This window comes from Muscardinus avellanarius (assembly GCF_963383645.1).
Source record: "Muscardinus avellanarius genome assembly, chromosome: 4".
NCBI lineage: Eukaryota > Metazoa > Chordata > Mammalia > Rodentia > Gliridae > Muscardinus > Muscardinus avellanarius.
Window position 1 is genome coordinate 4656864 of NC_137789.1, and position 19723 is coordinate 4676586.

The 19723-nt window shown below is 44.9% G+C and overlaps 1 protein-coding gene across 1 annotated transcript in view; it reads left to right on the forward strand.

Annotated features, from left to right (window-relative positions):
- The window catches only part of COL22A1 (collagen type XXII alpha 1 chain), a gene marked incomplete at both ends in the record, with an annotated part of 240887 nt that overhangs the window by 58076 nt on the left and 163088 nt on the right, over positions 1–19723 (forward strand). The window contains 5 exons of the mRNA XM_080694710.1: positions 1881–1919; positions 10344–10397; positions 11018–11071; positions 12785–12838; positions 14562–14606. Of these exons, the coding sequence (XP_080550836.1) occupies positions 1881–1919; positions 10344–10397; positions 11018–11071; positions 12785–12838; positions 14562–14606 (246 nt within the window). The remainder of the gene's footprint in view (positions 1–1880; positions 1920–10343; positions 10398–11017; positions 11072–12784; positions 12839–14561; positions 14607–19723) is intronic.

Here is a 19723-nt window from a genome sequence, read left to right on the forward strand (position 1 = left end):
CCATGGATTCACTCTCAACTGCAGATCCATACCTGGGGCACTTCCAGCATTTCTCACCTCCTGCTTCTGGAGTTTTGCAGGCTGAATTCTGGAGGGTACAACCAGGAGATGGAGCTCCCTTCCTCTCCCATCCCACTTGGAGGCTGGAGGTCTACCTCTGGTGTGACAAGCCAAGGTCATTGGGGCCCTGATTGAGATTGTCCCTGCCTACTTGAGGGTGGAGTGTAGATTCCAGCTCAGAAGGTCAGACCCCACTGCCCTTGCCTATAGGGTGTCACTTTGATGGACACTTTGTTTCAGGCCCCAGTTCTGAACCGGGACTCAGTGATCTCATCCAGGAGATAAACCTAAGATCAGCGAACTTTGCAACTCTCCCACAGGCACTGACTCTGACTCAGTGTGGGGAAGCCCAAGTGTAAGGGAGCTTTGGAAATGGGATTTGGATGGTGAGCAGACCAGAAGCTCTGCAGGAGTACCAAGAAGAGCCCCAGGTCAGCTCTCTTACCAAAAAGAACCATGAGAGATGCAGCCAAGAAGACCCTGTTGGAGTCAGAAACAGACCTAAAAATATATAATAATTATAAACAAGAAAACATCTAACAGCAGAGTCCTGAAAGACATGGCATATAAATGATAATTTGGAAAAACATATATCTGACAAATGGACAACTCGAATGTTAACAGGAGAGATGGACAACTCAATAAGGATGGCCAGCCAGGCATGGTGGCAATGCCTGTAATCACTGCACTTGGAAGGCTGAGACAGGAGCATTGCAGGTTTGAGGATAGCCTCAGCAAGCAGGGAGACTCATCAACCTAGGGAGACCCTGTTTCCAAATAAATAAAATCAGGCTGAGGTGTAGCTCAAAGGTAGAATGCCTCTGGCTTCAATCTCCAATGCCACAAAAAAAAGGATGGCCAGAGACTTCAATTTCTCACTTTCAGTGATGAGTAGAAGGACTAGGAGTGGGGAGAAGTAGGAGCCTTCATACTTTGTGGGTGTCAAATGGTGCCACTGCTTTGGGAAACAGTCTTGAAGTTCTCAAAAGTTTAAACATGGTAGTCAGTGACATATGACCCAGCATTTCAGCTATACTCCAGGGTTTATGGCCAAGAGAAATACAAGCCTATGTTCACACAGGAACTTCCAACAAATGTTCAGAGCAGCTTTATTTATGATAGCCAAGTACAGAAACAACCCATTGTCCATAACCTGAAGAATGGAGAAATAAGTCATGTGATGTTCATACGTTTTACATTAGTCTGCCACAAGATGAAAGTCGGCTACAGGGTACCAGCTGGGTGTGCCCTGAAGGGACTCTGGTGAATGAAAAGGCAGTCAGGAAAGCCACATATTGCATGCTCACACACACACACACACACAGCAAGAGAATCATATTGCATACTTACACACACATGTTTACACACACAGTGAGAGAGTCCAAAATATGCAAATCTATTGGGATGGAGAAATAGATTAGTATTTGTGTAGACCTGGGAGTAGAGGATAAGGAGCAACCACTAATGTGAGTTGACTTGATTTGAAATGATGATAATGTTCTAAAGTTGTTTGTGAATCGCTGCACAACTCTGGAAATATACTAAAAGTATCAAATTGGACACTTTAAATAGGTGAATTAAATGTTCTACATATTATATCACAATACAGCTCTTATGGAAACAAAGAATAGTACTTGTAACATTGAAATAATGGAAAAATGATGAGCTGACACTCATGAAGATCCACCTGCAACAAGTTGTAGTTACATCTCTTTCCAAGGCTCCTGGGCAGAGCCTTTGAGAGTGTCCAGCCATTTCAGTCTAAGGGTGATATCATACAATGCTCTAGAGTCAACCTTTCTTTGCTTTCCTCTTTCTAGGGCAGAGGACCCTTTGTCCAAGGCGAAAAGGGTGAAAAGGTAAGCTCCTCCAACAGACAGGATGTGGGGGCTTTGGTTTGTGGGAGGGGGTGTGCTGCATGGAGCTACCTGGTGAGGGTTCCAGTGGGGAGCAGAAGTCCTCTGGGCTGCAGGCATGCTCTCCCTTATGGGGAGGGGGATCGAAGTATACACAGTGCTCAGCAGAAAGAGAAAAGGTGGAGACAAGAATCTGCAGTGGGAGAAGTGAGAATCAGAGTCCACGTTTATTGGGATTCAAGGAACAGTCTGATAACATCCACATTTGAGCTGCAACCATGGAGCTGTGGGCAGTGTCTCCCCTGTCCACAAGGTGAGAAACCAGGGGGGAGGATCCCTGTTTCAGAAGTGAGTGGTTCACAGTATTTAGGGCAGAGGGCACCAGACTGCTCAGCAAGGGCAGAGAATGGAACTGAAATGGGGTTTGTGGCATCATATGGAGGCTCCCTTTCCGGGGCAAGGAGCCACTGAAGTCTGCCTGCATGATCAGGCCTGCAGAGGAGGCTCAGAGGTGCCAGACAGATGTGAGAGGAGATGGCCAAAGAAGATGAGGGACAGATTGCCGTGGAGTTTATAGGAAAGGATTGGAGGAAGAGCAGGCAGAGGACTGGAGAATTTGCAGAGGCCTAAGGACTAATGTTCTTTGCAGCCGTTAGTGTTGTATCTTCTTTCCCCTTTGGTGTGACACACACGAGCACAGCAGATTCTGGGAAGCATGAGTTTTCTTCTAACAGAAAATTCTTCTCCAGATGTTATTCTGTAAAGAGAAATGTAAAGCTAAGAGCCACTAAAGATGCAGTTTCTCTCTCACAATAGCTATTGCTTTAAAAACACTCCCATTTCGTGGAGAGGCAGCCACAGAAAATCATAGTGCGTGTGTATGTTGATTTCATCAACATTCAGGCACTCGCAGACTCAGCACACACCTCCAGGGAAGTCTCCAGCCTGTGGCATATAGTTGACTGCGTAACCTAGGAATCCTTCAATGGCAGTAGGAAGTCAGCTTCCATGTGGACAGCCCATTCGCCCCTGGAGGAACCTGTTTACCTCATATGTTCATGTCTGGATTCACTGTAAGGAGATATATCAAGATATGGAGGATGAGTACATACCCAGTCTACTTTATAAGTCTAGAAACAGGTGTGCGAATCATTTATGTGACTAGAAACTGACATACTGTTGTACAGGGGCAAAAGGTGTGATTGTACAGCTAAATAATGCAGGAGCATCCAGGAGTGCACAGTCACAGTTAAGCAAATAATTAATGACCTAGAAAATACAGATACTTTCTTGTCAATTTTTAAAACATATTGCAAAGTGTACATAAAATATGACTAGGTGTGTGTGTATGTGTGTGCAATATATATATATATATATATATATATATATATATACACACACATATGCATATACAGACAAAAATGTGATTCTGATATCTCAGGATTTCTGACTCTAAAAACCATGTTCCCTATAGGAATCAACTTATTTTATGCTAACACTACACTGTAGAGTCTTTTAACCAGGATACACAAGTTATGGTTATATATGTGTATTTATATGTGAAAAACTTCGGAGAGATGGGTGTGCCATTTTCTTTGAGCTCTGGGTTCTTTCTCTTTGTCCATGGTAGGTTTAATCAGTGTCCCATCTCCATTTCTTAGTGTGCAGCACTCATGGTGCTGAGTTGGATAACAGTGGTATGCCTTCTAGTTTTTTTTTTTTTTTTGTGGTGGTACTGGGGATGGAACCCAGGGGCTTTCTACCTCCAGGCTACACTCCCAGACCTATTTTATATTTTATTTGGAAACAGGGCCTTGCTAAGTTGCTGAGAGCCACACTAAGTAGCTGAGGCTGGCTTTGAACCTGCGCCACCCTCCTGTCTCAGCCTCCCAAGTGCAGGGATTACAAGCGTGCACCACCACGCCTAGCATGCCGTCTAGCTTTCAAATCATGAAAAGACTTAGGGGAATTTAGTTCACTTGCTTATGCACTCTCACATAGCCTAAAAGGTTGAGACAAGATACTGAGAAGACAAAAAGATGCTATTGACCCTGTCCATGGTGCTGAAGAATGCCTTGAAGAAGTTTTGAGTTAGTGGATCTCACAGCCTCATGCAGAGCTGAAAAAGGGAAATATGTACTTTTTCTCCAGCTCCATCTGGTACTCAGTTGCTTTCCAAGAATAATGGACCAGTCACAACATCAAGGATTTCATACAAGAGGATGAGAACATGTATGGGAAAGGAAAATACTGGATAGACAACTAGACTCAGAATTCAGGGAAGGTTAAGGGTCCATACCCTAGACACAGACTCGCTGGGTCTAGACAGTGATGCAGCCACTTATCAGCTGTGTGTATTGGCAATATAGTAGTACTCACATCAAGGGGTTGCTGCAAGTATTAAATGAGCCAGTGAAAATAAATGGCTTATGTTTGCAAAAAGCACTCATAAGTATTAAGTATAATTATCATTATGCCAGCAAAGGGTTCCATTTTATACACCAAATGATATCATCTGTGTTCTCAGGATCAATGAGGTCTTATCCTCAGAGGCAGTAAGCAGCTGTAAAGTGTCAGAGCTCTTGCTCCCTTCCCCTGAGGACTTCTGCAACTCCCAAGACCTCAGGAAGTCCAAAGAGTATTATTAGAAAGTGTTTTCCAGGTGGGCAAGTGTAGAGACCTCTTCTTTCCTTTCTTCAGTTCATCTAAAAGCATCTACAGGACAAATCTTCATTATCACCATCATCATCAACATCACCATCATAATGATCATCATTGTCATCATCTTTTGTTGTTGTTTGTTTTGCTTTGGTACTTGGGGATTCAACCCAGGGGTGTTCTACCTCTGAGCTACACCTCAGCCTTTTTAATATATCTTTATTTTAGAATAATGCCTTGATTAAGTTTCTGAAGATTGCACTAAGTTGTAAAGTCTGGCCTAGAACCTTTAGTCCTCCTTCCTCAGCCTTCCAAGTACTTGGACTGTAGGCATGTGCCAGTGTGCCTGGCTATACAACCTAGTGTTTACAAATTCTTGGTGACTTCCAGAAATCACGTGCATGATATTTAGTTTGACTTTTGATGTAGGTGCTATTGTCAAAATTTTACAGGGCATTTTTTCAGGACCAGGTACCAGTGACTTTTTATTTCTTTATGATAGAGACAGAATTTGACCTTATATTTTCTGATTCCATGGCCTGAATTTGCTGCGCTAAGTGGTTCTCAAATTTTATCCAGTGTCCAAATCACCTGGAGAACTTAATAAACTAATTAGGCAAACCCTATACCCAGAATGTTTCTTTCTGTAGGTTTACAATAAGCCTCAGAAAGTGTATTTATAACAAGTCCCCAAGTGGTGCTCATGATACTGGTCTAGGGACCATACTTGGATGAGCACTGCCCGGGTATTCCTAGGACTCCACCTAAAGGCCTGGATTGCCTCTTACTAATGATGAAGAAGAAAACTAGCATATACCTATAGCCATGAAGTAATGCCCCTGTCAACACTTAGAAATAAATCCTCATTTTCAATCAACCAAGAGAGCAGGTAGGATATCTGTTCCCTCATGCCTCCGAGTTACAATCTGACCCTGGAAGCTCTGGATGTGGACAAGTGGGGGTGGGTAGGTGGGCAGTTTTCTGCAGATGTTGTCCTCCCATGGGCTCTGAATGGTGTCGTGGAGACAGTGAGTATTATGGGAGGAGAGTGGGGGAGAGAGGTCAGAGCCTGCACTTGGAATCAAGCCTCAACTTTGAGTTACAGCTGCCAGCCTGAGGGGATCCTCTTCTCTGAGCCTTGCTTTTTTATTATGCAATGAATTACACATGCATTATTTATTGCCATTCTGCTAACCACCTGAGTGTTGATTTTTAACTTAAATAAGTGTAACATGGAGGCTCAGAGTCTTCCGCGAATGACAGAACCTATTGCTCCTTTTGAATTTCCCACCCAGGTTGGCTCAAGGTGTATTTCTCCTTGTAAAATCCTCTCCACAGGGGATGGGGACTATCTTTGTCCACTACTGCCACAACAAAATGCCCTATACTGGGTATATTATAAGGAATGGAAACATATTGCCTATAGTTCAAAAGGCCAGGAAACCCAAGAGGAAGGTGCCAGCAGATCTGGTGTCTCAGGACTGTCTGCTTTTTAGGTGGCACCTTATTGTTCTGTCTTCACGCGTGTAACTCACAAACAAGCTCCCTGAAGCCTCTTTTGTAAAGGCACTCATCCCACTCCAAAGGTCCCAGATCTGAACACATCACATTGTCTATTAGGTTTTGACATTCAAATTTGAGGAGACACAAACATCCAAACCACAGCAGAAAGTAAGTGGTTCTGCCAAGTCAGAGTGCCATGGAGGGTGTGTACACATCCACACCTCCTTCCCTCCATGTCCTTTTCTTTCCTTCTCTTCTTTTTAACCTTCTACCCTTCCTATTCTATTTAATTGTGGACTCTTAGCTGTGCATATTTTCTTTAAAGGTCTTGTGCCTCACTGCACCAATTTCAGGGCAACCTCAAGTTTTTCTCACTCAACTGACTCACCCCATGGACTTGTAGAGGACATATGCTTTTAGTTTTTAATAGATTACAGCTTATGTTTTAATATTTTATATTCTACAAAAGTGTCCACAACTCTGAGGCTCTGAGTCTAAGTGATGTTCTGAGGGGGTACGAATGTGGAGACTAGAGCTGTGACTTTCTCTTTCCAAAGCTACCAAGAGCATCCGGCAGTGAGTCCAGCTGGGGAGTTTGGAAGGTGTGTCACCAGGGCATGGCAGTGTTCCTTTTGCGGGAAGCAATTTTCAAAAGGGTTGGGACCCATCTAATGAAGCTCCTGGGTCTCATCATGTCTTGAAAGTAGAATTTTCCCAGACTTTTCAAAAGTGATGTGGTTATTCTAACCATGTGAAGCAAAATTCAGAAATAGTTGTTACCCTTTTGTTGTAGCACTTGGGATTGAATGCAGGGGGCAATATACCTCCAAACTATACCCCCCCAGCCCTATTTTTTATTCTTTATTTTGAAACAGGGTCTTACTAAGTTGCAGAGGGCCTCATTAAGTAGCTGAGGCTGCACTCGAACCAGGATCCTCCTGTCTCCGCCTTCAAAGTACTGGGATTACAAGCATGTGCCACCAGTCCAGGCTAGTTGTTAACCCTTTTTGACTCAGAAAATAGTCACCTCTGAAGAGGTCCCTAGCTAAGTCCTCAAAATACAAAGCAAAGATAGCTCATCCCTCTATCAAGGATGAAGTGATTGGTCTTCTTAAGACAGTCATCTAATAGCCATCTAAAACAAAGTTGCCAGGTTTTCTGTGTCCTGGGGAAGCACCAGTCATGAGGTTATACATACATCTCCACCTACAAGTGGGGACATTGGCTCTGCATTTCACTAGTCTGACCAAAGTCGTTAATACTGAATGGAGAGAAGGATTCAAAACTCTACATAGCTGATTGTACAGACTTCTCTCTTTCTACCAAACCCTGCTTTTCTCTTTATTTTCTGGGGGTTATACACCCCCAAGACTAATTTTACAGTAGGAGAGTCGTTACCATCCCTTACATGGCCACAGAGTTCTGGAAAGAACTGAGGTCCACAGAGTACCTGTGGGGCCCTGGCCCCAGGTAGAACAGCCAATGTGGTCTGGTCCCCCTCCTCTCTGATATCATATCTTGTTTATGGACCAGACTCATAGATTTCCATTGGGCATCCACTTGAGAGGACCAGTAAGGTTAGACATGTGACAACTGTGAAGAAAGGTTCCAGAACTCTCCAGAATTCTCTCTGGCATTGTCTCTGGTTTCATTCCTGACTCCCTTTATTAGATGGCCCTGGGAGCAACAATGTCCTGATGCCCCCACTTTTATCCAGAGACAGGAGCTTGTCAGGATATCCCTGCCTGCTTTCAGCTGCAGAACTTCCCAGCCCACAGGAACCAGAAGGCACGCTGGTCTTCTAAGGACCTGCCATTTCAAGTGGGTAATAAATGCACTGGGTGACCTGATTCACCCTAAAGAGGCGAGTTGCTGGGGGAGGCACCATCTAGGGTGTATCCTCAGGGAAAGTCCTTATTCCTTTGTGATGTCTCTGTTTGGAAATTTTAAGCCCCAGGTTTGTAGGAATATAGAGTTAAGAAGATGGTATCCAGCCCACAAGAAATGCACAAGCCATTTTCTTTGGTCAGGGAAGGTAGGTGTGGAACATGGATCCTGGAGACAGGCAAAATACATGGGCATCGAACCCACCTTGTTCCTGAACACCAATCTCCTGGCCCCAGGCAGAGCTTCTGCCTCTAGTGAGGCAGCTAGGGGAGGTCTGGCATTGCCAGGGAAGTGTGGCTTGCTGAGGCTAAGGGGGACAGCATGGTCCCTGGAGAGAGAGAACTGTGGCTGCCTGACCAAGCACTACCTGACCAGATATACTTCTCCCTGCCACAGGGACTTCTCAGAAGCCATGAAAAGTCACCATTTTGCTCTGTGTCCCAGTGTGCTTATACATAAAGTGAGGACCATGAGTTAGGCAGATCACCAGGCATCCAGTGAACTGATGTGTTTCAAACACTGTTGCACATTGTCAAAACCTTGAGGAGTGCCCCCTGAAGGTGGAGCCCTGGAACAGACACAGGTCTGTCTGCTGCCAACACCAACGACCTCTGTCTCGTTTTTTCTTGAATATCATGTTGATTTATAGTAGACATCATTTGAGGCCATAGAAGATACTGCATAGAAATTTTAAATGTACACACATGTGTCGCTGTGTGTGTAAGTATGCATTCTAATTCATAGATTGAAAACTAGAAATATATAATGTCTGATGAGCATTCGAAAAAATATCTATCTTGCAGGGTTATTATGAGGACTAAGATGATGTTTATAGAATGTTCTCTAGCATGTAGCATTTTGTAACCTTTATGTATAGATTGGTCAATTCATTCTTTCACTGAATACCCATAACTCTACTCTTACAGATAGAGAATGCTCAGACAGAGGTGTTGAATTGATCAACATCACAGGGAGAGTTGACGGGGAAGGAAGGAGCTGGGTGAAAGGCCTCTGGTGGATTCCTTTGATATAAATTAAGCTGGGTGGGATCTTAGAGATCCTGGTGTTCTTGTTTTTAAATCATCTCCCTAACCCTCTCCAGGGAAGTGGGTGGAAGAGAATGGGAGCCGAGGAGCCTAAACCAGGGCCCCCATCATCCTAAAGGCTGAGTCTTATGTGCTTCTAACATGCCTATGCATGTGATTCCTTAGAATTAAGTTTTTACCAAGTTAAAAAACAAACAATCCATTCATCTGTTGATGGAGACCTGGGTTGGTTCCATATTTTGGCTATTACAAATTGTGCTGCTATAAACATAGGTATGCATATGTTGCTATAGTTCTCTGAATTCAACCCTTTTGGAAAAATACCCAGGAGTGGTAGGGCTGAAAACTCTGAGAAATACACACAATAGAATTCTACTCATCCATAAAAAAGAACAAAATCATATCATTTGCAAGAAGATGGAAAGTCCTGGAGAGCATTATGTTAAGTGAGATCAGCCAAACTCAGAAGGAGAAGGTACATATGTTCCCTCTAATATGCCCAAACTAGGGAATGTAGAGGATACCAGTGGTACTCCAGGTAATGGAGGGGAAATACCAGCAAAGCTTGAACGGAAAGATAGGGGAGGAGGAAGGCTGAACCTGATTAATGAGGGTCTACATCCAAATATGTGTAAAATTATGAATATGGCATGGTTACCCTGGACAATCATTGGTGGGAGGGGGGAAGGGAAAACAGGGGTGGGGGTGGGAGAGGGCACCAAGTATAATTTAAATGTATACCACTTATGTTCAATAAATAAAAAATTAAATAAGAATAAAAACCAAAAACAAACAAACAAACAAAAAACTGTTATAACCTGGTGATTCTCAACCAGAGTAGTTTTACATCTTAGGAGATATTAACAATATCTGGAGACTGTTGGTTATAACCAGAGGGTATGGCTGGCATCTAGGGATGCTGCTCACCATTCCAAAAGGCACAGGGCATCCCCGTAACACTTTCCTATCTGTGTTTCTATGGTGCCAAGTTGGAGATCCCCACTGCTGCTCAGCACATGTCCCTACTCTGCCTGTGTGATGCTGAGCCCAGACCCAGGAGGGGCCAAGCCTTGAGTTGGGGAGGGCTGATGCCAGGTGCAGACAGACCACTTGGAGATCTTGTTGTTGTAGTATGTCTGGAGCAACCCTTGGGGCCATGTATTTTTTGACCTCTGCTAAGTGATGCTCAGCCTTAGGGCTAGCAGCCACCCTTTGAACAGCAAAATCTTGGCCACAACCTCCTGCCCAGCATTTTTTCTATTGCACCTGCACCCTGACAGTATATCCCAAGTTGTTTTTATTTTTTGTAATTGTTAATATCTTTCTTTCCTAGGGTTCTCTGGGCTCACCCGGCCTCCCTGGGAGAGATGGCAATAAAGGCATGAGAGTGAGTTATGTTCCCACTGCACCAGCCCACAAGGAAGTCATGGGCAGGATCTCCTGTTCGAATCTCTGTGTACTGGGGTGGGGTAGCTATCGCCAAGGCCAGGCCTGAGCTGGGCTCCTTTGCACAGGTCAAACCTGTCCAGGTCTGGAGCTCAGCCCAATAGTATAACAACAATGTACAGTTGTTGGTACCCAGCATCATGCCTGTGACCTTGGAAGCTCTTAGACTTAGTTGATAAGGAGCTCTGCTTGGGATTCTCATTATTGGGCTCACTTCTGACCCTTTCAGGAGGCCACAGTCCTTTTCTATGAAGCTGGCTAGTATTGGAACTTCAGTTTCTGTGGTTCTTTCATTCTCTGTCCAAACCTAATTTTGTTGATCTCCTCTTCCAGTGGTAGGGGTAAGTGGAAATAGAGGTAACAATGAGGTGGACAGTGAAAATCAGTGGGGTTTTTTGTTTGTAGAAAGAGTGTCTGAGGGGACCCTGGGCCCCTCAGCGCCTTGTCTCTGTGATGCATTCTGAGCTGCAGGGAATATGTGGTCTGTGAGTCTCTGACCTCTCTGATGTGCCTGTACCTGTGCTCTGTTGCCAATGACCATTTGCTAATTTGTGTGCACAGGGGGAGCCGGGAGAACTGGGGGAGCCGGGGCTGCCTGGAGAGGTGGGCATGCGGGTAAGTGTCACTACGAGATCAACTTGCTTGCCCTCCCAGGGAACTGGTCCTGGTGTGAAACCAGTTGCTTCTGGTATAGAGGAGGTGCTCCAGTTGTTTTCTGCCCACTGTTTTGTGAAATTGCGTACATCTGTGTGCATAACCACATATAAGTAATTTCTCCTAAATTCTTGCAATGGGTCATATTCTTGGCAATGTATTCTTTTCTTTATTTTTTGTTTTCTGTGGGTCTTGGGATGGAACCCAGGGGCATCTGACCTCCGAGCTACATCCCCAGCCCTATTTTTTATTCTTTATTTTATTTTATTTTATTTTATTTATTTTTTGGTGGTACTTGGGTTCCTGGAAACCCTTCTATTTCCAGGCTTCACTCTCAGACCTATTTTTATACTTTTTTTTTTATTTAGAAGCAGGGTCTCTTAAGCCAGCGTGGCTGGCTAGGAACTTGCACAATCCTCCTGTCTCTGCCTCCCAAGCGCGGGCATTACAAGCATGCACCACCACTCCCAGCTTATACTTTACTTTGAAACAGGGTCTCACTGAGTTGCAGAGGGCCTCACTAAGTAGTTTAGGCTGTCCGTGAACACGGTCCTTTAGTTTTAGCCTCTTGAATGCTAAGATTATAAGCGTGTGCTACCACACCTGGCTTCCTTTTCATTTAATAAGCACTTTGAGACATCTTTCCACACCAGTACTGATAGAAACCATCCATTTTCATGAATCAATTCATAGAATCCTCATAATACAAAGGACATTGTAATTTATTTTTAAATTTTTATTGGTACATTGTAGTCATATATCTTAATGGAGTACAAGATGGCAGAGTCAGATATCACTCATTTAGCCCTTCCCCAGTTCCCACCCCATTTCCTCCTCCCTCCCTCCTTCTCATGTTTGGCTTAGTTATTGACTTTGATATGTTTGTGAATGTACATCATGTACATTAGGGAATGTCCCTCTTCCCCCCTGCCGTCCCCCTCAGTTAGGTCGCCTTTTATATAACCTTTCCCCTATTAATGACCCTGAAGGTCTTCTATTTGTTTTCTACTAAAATTGATGAAATGATCAACCATACACGATATGTATGTGTTTCTCCTCATGGATAACATTTTAATGCAGTAGACAGATTACAAAAGTTGGCATACTCTTGGATAAGAAAATGTATATTTTCATTTCAGTAGATTTTAATAGCAATCTCCAAGTTAGTTTCTCAAGGGCTATAGTAATCCAGGTCTAGGTAGCAGAGGAGCCTCGGCACTCCATATAGTTCTGTTGGGATCTTTGTCAGGGTGCCTCCAGGTTGTACAAATCCTGTGGCAAACTTTGAATACAGTCCTCAGAAATCAGGCGCACAGTATCAGGAGCTATTAATATACTCAGGTCAGACCTTGGGAAGGCAAAGGATACAGTGCAATTGAAGGTGGGGATTTCTGCTTTGGGGGTAATAATGGCTCAGCAGTGCATAGAGTTAGCTTTTCCTTGAAGTCCAGCATATCTGGGTATAGTTGTGGCTCCATCAGGAAGCATAGGGTATGAGCCCATTGGGGTGAGGAAACAGGTGGGGGAGTGTCTCCTGTGGAGACTGTGGGGCAGTGTGGGCAGCCTTTGGCGGGATGAGAAGCTGCAGGGCTTCCTACACAACCTGGCCATGGACTGAGCAGCTCTTCTCTTTCCTTTCCATCTCCAATCATTTTGGGGAACACTTTTCCACAGGGACCTCCAGGGCCACCTGGACTTCCAGGACCTCCTGGCCATGTTGGAGCTCCGGTAAGTAAATCCAGTTCTCTGGGAGGGCTTTTGTCCCTCGGTGCGACAGTCGGGAGCCATGCTCTCTAGCGAGACTCATCTGCATCTATACATTGGGGCCCTGCTGTGTCGCACATCAGTGCCATTATGTTTTTTTTTTTTTAAATGTTGTTGGTTCATTTAGTCATACATCTTAACGGATTACAAGATGGTAGAGGCATACATGCACACACCACGCATTTGGCCCTTACCCAATTCCCACTCCATTCCTTCCCCTCCCTCCTTCTCATGTTTGGCTTAGTGACTGACATTGATATGTTTGTGAATGGACATCAGGTACAGAGAGGAATTTTTTCTTTCCCCTCCCATTTCCCTCAGGTCACCTTACTTGCTCATCTATGGTTACTCCTTATTTATTTAGAGTTTGTCCTATCCACATATTAAGAAGAACATTCAACTTTTTACTTTTTCTGACTGAATAATCTCACAATAATGTTCTCTAGTTCCATCTATTTCTCTGTAATTGACATAATTTTGTTCTTTATGGCTGAATGAAATTTCATTGTGTATTTCTTTTCAAGCAGAACTTCTCAAATGCTATGGTACTTATGAGTCACCTGGGAAACAAATTTAAATACACATTCCTAGGACCCCACTCCTAGGTCGTGAAGCATGATTCAAGATAGGAGTTTCTGACATTTGGTCAAAGGGAGTCATTTTTACCTAACTCTCCAGTATTCCACTCCTGGAATGGAGGTGGAGCCTGTTGAATTTCCATCGCTAGGCCAGTGCCAGACACATGTGTTTAGAGTACCCACAAAAAGGGGTGAACAATAAGCAGATCTGGTATAGAAGGGGCAAAGTGGCTTCTCAGGCATTAACCTTCTTCTTGGTTCTTATTTAAGAAGATTTGCTATTATCCCCCAAACGAAAGAAGCAGTGTTAAAAGTCATTTTCAAGTAAAGTGCTTGCATTGCTTCTGGGCATTCAAGAGTTCTGATTTCAGTGTGCATGACCAGAATTTGCAGATGGGATTAAAATGTCCTGATGTCCACTTACTCCCAGATCTGGTGGTCCTTCAGATCCTCTGTCCTTCAGTGTCTTGTGGCTTTGGCTCATATTTCTCTGTAGACCAAAGATTCATGTGTTATCAGCAGAGGTCTGGGAAGTACCTGCTATGGTTCACTGCCCTTTCTGTAGGATGTCCAAGGTCCCTTCTATTAGAAAGGAGAAGAGGCAAAGGGACCACACAGGACACTCATAATACAGGGTCTGGGTGCTGCTCTGGGGAAAGGCAGGTGGACATGGTAGCCTTGTCCCTTGGGGGAAGAGGAGAGCGATGCTTCCAGCTCATTGTTGGGGCCCCTTCCTGGATCCATGATCATAATGGAATTGAGGGCTCTGGGGGGCAGTGGAGACCAACTCCCAAGCCACATTTCTGCCCTTGGCCAGGTGAGTCACCTGTGCTCCAGATTGGCCTGTATCAAAGACCTGGTTAGCCCAAGCCAGGGAACTACCCATGAGCACAACTGTACCTTGGCAATGGCCTAGCTCAGGGGCCCAGACCCAAGGGAGAGGACTGTGTGGCTTTGGTTAGATGATACAGAGAGAGAAGGTCTTCACCACTCCCATCACCTGACCCTGAGCTAGAGGCCACCTGACAGTTCCTCCCCAGGCCTCAGTGGCCAAATATAGAGTACAAAGGAACAAGGGTGGGTTAAGTCATGGCTCTTTGTTTCCCCAGGGTCTCCAAGGAGAACGAGGTGAAAGGGGAACTCGAGGAGAAAAGGTAGGTACAGTCTGTGCTGATCAGTCTACCCCACTCCCACTGAAAAGAGGGAGAAGGTGTCAGGGATTGGCGTGTGTGTGTGTGTGTGTGTGTGTGTGTGTGTGCGCACTCCTGTATATTTGTGCACATATGTATGTGCATCCCTGTGTAGTAGCAAGGACCAGTGAAGTTCAGAGGGCTTGTCGACTTCCCATTCTAAACATCCTTCATGTCAGAGGCATTGGTCCTGATTGTCAGGCCTTGCATCCTCTCCATAAAGCAGAGGTCAGGGTTTCCAGAGCAGAGAAGAGTCAACAGAGCCCTAGACTTGGCCTCGGAGGGTCCTCGCTGCTGAGGTAGACTCCTAATTCACTTGGCAAGTAAGGTTGTCCCTCAGTACCTTGACTCAAAGAAGAGTGGTGATCACAAAGCCTCATTTGTCCACTTGTCACCAGACTTTGCTCAGGTCTTCAGTGTAGATTTCCTTGAGGTCAGTACACCTTAGCAGGTGACTGCTCTTTCGTAACAAGCAACCAGGCAATACTGAAAGTGAAGGAATCCTCACATCAGATTCTTCCACAAGTGTTAAGGCCACAGGATGCCCAAAGTTCACCTGGCTGGGAATCAGGAAAGCATGCAACCCCCTTCTCCTCCTTCCCAAATAGCAGCTGGGGCCGAATTTCTAGTCATCTCTTCCTGAGCCCATTTGTCTGGTTCTTTAAGACCTGGGACAAAAAGGGCTTTCAAGAACCTGAACTCAGCCCCTGCTCTCAGCCATGCCCAGACACCTTCTTAGGGTCTACCACATTCTGTCTTCTACAGCACATTCTTCTCTCGTTTTATAAGGCACTTTTCATTATTAATTAATTTACTTTATTTTAATATACTTGGAGCATAGTGAAAAGGATTCAGTGATCTCACCACCCTGGAGAAGCCAGCTCCCTGGCACATTCTCCGTAGGATCTATTCGTATCTACCCAGTTTCCTTGTATGCAGCCTCACATAATGTATTGGATTCTGTGCCCCGTTTGTCGTTGCTGTGTGCAGTGTTTGTGCTAGGAAGCTGCACAGATTTTAGGAGTTATTTTAAATTACTCTACAGTGTCCCATTGGGTTAATAAATCATAATTTATGTGCTCATTTCCATGGTTTTGATCATTTAGGTTTGCTTTCAGTTTTCCTGCTATTAAAAATAATGCTTTCATGGACATTTTTAAACCTAGAGCTTTATTTATTTCCAAGTTTAGGGTGATTTCCTTACACTGTTTTTTTAGAAGTGCAACTGCTAAGCCAGGTATAGCAGTGCACACCTATAATCCTAGTACTTGGGGCCGTGACAGGAGAATCACAGGTTTGAGGGCAATGTCAACAATTTATCAAAATCCTTAGCAATTTATCAAGACCTTATTTAAAAAAAAAGAAAAGGGCTGGGATAAAGAAGAGTTGGGTGTATAACTCAGAGCTAGAATGCCCCTGGATTCAATCTCCATTACCATTAAAAATAGATAAATTACTGGTCAGAGAAAATGAACCTGTGGCCCTGGAAATATATTGCTTTGGTCATTCGTATACTTTTTTTTTTTTTTTCAGTACTACGGATTGAATCCAGGGGCATTCTAACTTCTATTCTTTACCCCCAGCCTTGTTTTTTATTCTTTATTTTGAAACAGGGTCTCACTAAGTTGCACAGAGCCTCACTAAGTAGCTGAGGCTGGCCACAAACCTGTGATCCTCCTGTTTCAGCCTCCCCAAGTACTGGGATTACGAGCATGTGTTAACATGCGTGGCTACTCGTATAGTCTTAACTGAAGAAAACCCTTAACAGCTAATTGTTAAGATTTGCATGTTTCAGTTCTTTTGAGAGTTTTAACGTGTTTCCGTGTGTTTACTAATTAGATCTCCTTTCTGTTGCCTTCTAAACCAATGAATGAATAATAGAGACTCCATAAAATCACAGGTCCTAAAACCAGATGCCATAAAAAAGGATCTGGGGAGAATTGAAGGTATGGAAGCCCAAGGCAAGGACAGTGTCCTGGGCAGACCCAGAGTTGTCTACACAAGAGATGGTACATTTGGAAGGGACATGGGACTCCGGAATTCCCAGGATTTTGGTCACTAGACCTAGCTCCAATACCAATTTAGAGCCTTGGGAACCAGGAACCCTGAAGCCCTGATTATCCTGAGAAGGCAGCTCCCCCAGGGAGTCTGAGGCCAGGGCTTCTCCACTTGATAGAGTTCTGTGCTGGGTCAAGCCTGCAGTGAGGGGCACCCACAAGCCTCAGACAGGAGTGGGGTCACTCCAGGGGCACACAGAGATCCTAATTGTGGGTCCTTGGATTTATTTATCTGGGTTCTGTGTTCCAACACACCCCACATGTCCTGGTGATAGTAAATCAGATCCCACAGCATTGATAGGAAGTGGGGAAGGTAAAAAGTAATCCTTCTCAATACTGGGCCTCAGTTCTCCTGGAGTTGCAAAACTGAGGGGCCTTCTGGCATCTCTCAGCTCATCTACCCTTGATGCTGGGACTTCAGAGACACCTGCTGGCACTTCAGTGTCTTCTGCCTCATGAACAAACAGTGAAAACATCTTATAAAACAAAAAATTTGTTTCATAAAGGAGGCAAAAGAATTATAAGCATGGTATCTTACCTAAGAAGCCTACAGGCTGACTAGAAATGTTCGGAAAGTTAAATTGATATATCCATTCATTGATTCCTTCATTCACAAACCCACTCACCCAAAGGTGCCAGCCATGTAGCCTGGCTCTAGAAGGTGTATGGAATTTTTTGACTCTTGGTTCAAGCATCGCCTCCTCCCAGGTCTTCCTGGTACCTCAGGCCTCTCCCAGTTTCTCCTTTAGGGTACTAGAATCTCCACAGTTTCCACCAGTTACCTGGAACACTTGCACTGTGCCATATCACACACACATAGACCCTCAGCTGCTTGAGCATGACACTCACACCTCCTCATCTTTGCATCTTCTGTGCCTGAGGCAGCTTTTGAAGCAAAGTCAGTCCCACTGCTGACATGCTGGTGTAGTACTGGGCACCAGGTGAAAGAGGATACAGAAGCAGAGGTCATCAAACTCAGATTACAGTAGGCCTTATCTACAAGTATAGGAATTTGGACTTTCAGAGATGTATAGCATGGTTGAGGATGATTTATTTTGGGGCTTAGACTAAGAAGAAGCCACAGAGATGGATAAAGCATAAAACAGGAATCTGTATCCCGTTATGTTATGTAGGAGTGTCCCAAAGAGAAACTGCCCCCACAAGGGCTTACCTCAGGACTAGCTACCATCTTAACCCTGGGCTCAAAGCTTCCTGGATGTTGTGACTTTAGCTGAGCTTCTGAGGGGTGGTAAGATCAGCTTTCCCAGTGACGACTGAAAGTCCAAGAACTCTCTGTGGGCCATGGGAGGGGCAGCTCTGCTACTTCCAAGCAGGACGGGCACTGGGACTACTGGAACCTCAGGTTCCCCATTTGAGAATGGAAACATTAATGTCTTCCTCGAAGCTTGCTGGGAAGTTGGATATCAGAACCGAAGTGTCCGGCATGTGACTGACATATCCACAAGCCATTCGTTTCATTTCCGTTCCCTGCTGGCGCTTCAGGAGAAATCCATCCTGTCCTCATTCAGTCCTTTGTTTCTGCTGAAACACTGTTTTGAGGTAATGGCCTTTTCCATGTGGTCTCCAGCAAGCTTTTGGGGTCCTGTATTAAAACGTTTGTCTAGTTGAGAAATGCTGCATTCCTGTGAAAATCCCAGATCTGGGCAGGACTGTAGAGAGCCCTGGAGCACTGACTTGGTGTATGGTGTACAGCTGGGGAAACAGAGACAATCTGTTTCATGATGCCATCTGGTCTTTGAGGAATAAAATATTTGGCAGAAAACCCTTTCTCCCAGTCTGGGCCTTCCCCTCTGACAAAGCAGGCTTGAACCATGCACAGTAATGGAAGGTACCCCTGAAGTGTGTGAGTTGGCCCACAACCCTTGCTGTTGCAGAAGCTACCTTTAGGGGAAGTGTTGGGAACATTGTTAGTCACCTGCTTTTAGGTCACCTCAGCTTGGCTTGGAGGGGCACAAACTGCCCACTCAAGTGGGAATTGTTTGCAGGCAGACAAGTTTCCAAGAACCTGATGCAACGGATAACCAGGGACCCTGACTGCTAAGCCTTCCTTCCTATTTAAGCCTTCCTTCCCTTATTCATCTGTGACTACCTTGGTGTTATTTTCTGACTCATCCCATGATTGCTTTGCTATTTCCTGTGATTAATAATTTTTATAATGTTTTGGTTATAACCCTCAATACAAGCAAGCTGCTAGTGGAAGGACAGCAGGAGTGGAGACATCTCTCTCCTCCCGGCCTCCCCAGCTGCCTTGTTGACTCCCGTGTCATCCATGTGAGAAACTACTTCTCATCAGTCTTTCAACATCAAAGCCACCTGCTGCAGAGGAGCTCAGGAGGTGAAGAGCTTTGTCAGGTCAGATCCAGGGGACAAAGTTCAGCTGGTGCCTCAACAGCCCCAGCCCCTTCAGTGTGACCAGGCAGCGTGAAGAAGCCTTGTACAATGTGTGACTCGAGTCTGTGTTTGGACCCCAGCTCTGGGCACTGCAAGCAACAGGACATGTAAAGTGTTATTTAACCTTGGTATTTCAGATTTTCCCAATGCAAAACTTAAGTGTATCTAGTGCCGAATGCTACAATGATGACAAAAAAAGAAAAGGTGAATGAAGTACTTTCAATCTTTCAATATTCCTAAGTCATAAATGAGCATATTATAGTTTAGGGAAGCTATCGTTATTTGCGAAGGCTTCTGACGTAGAACAAGAAAGCATAAGGTTGTGTTTGTCGGCCTGCCCCATGCACAGGACCTGTCTTCCCCACTGTGCTGCCCTGCTCCTGGTCACAAAGATAGTGTGGAAGGTAGGCTTTCTGGGAAGAGCTCTCCTGTGTCCACGCCAAGCAGGAGAATTTGTGCTCATGTGGCGGGGAGCAGGGCCATGCAGCTGTTGCCAGAAGCGAGGGAGGTGGACACAGAAAGTCCTGCAGTTCCAGCCTGAGGACTTGGGATGATCCTGTAGGTGATGGGGGACCACTGGGGTCTGGGGCAGAAGGGGCCCAGACCTGGCCG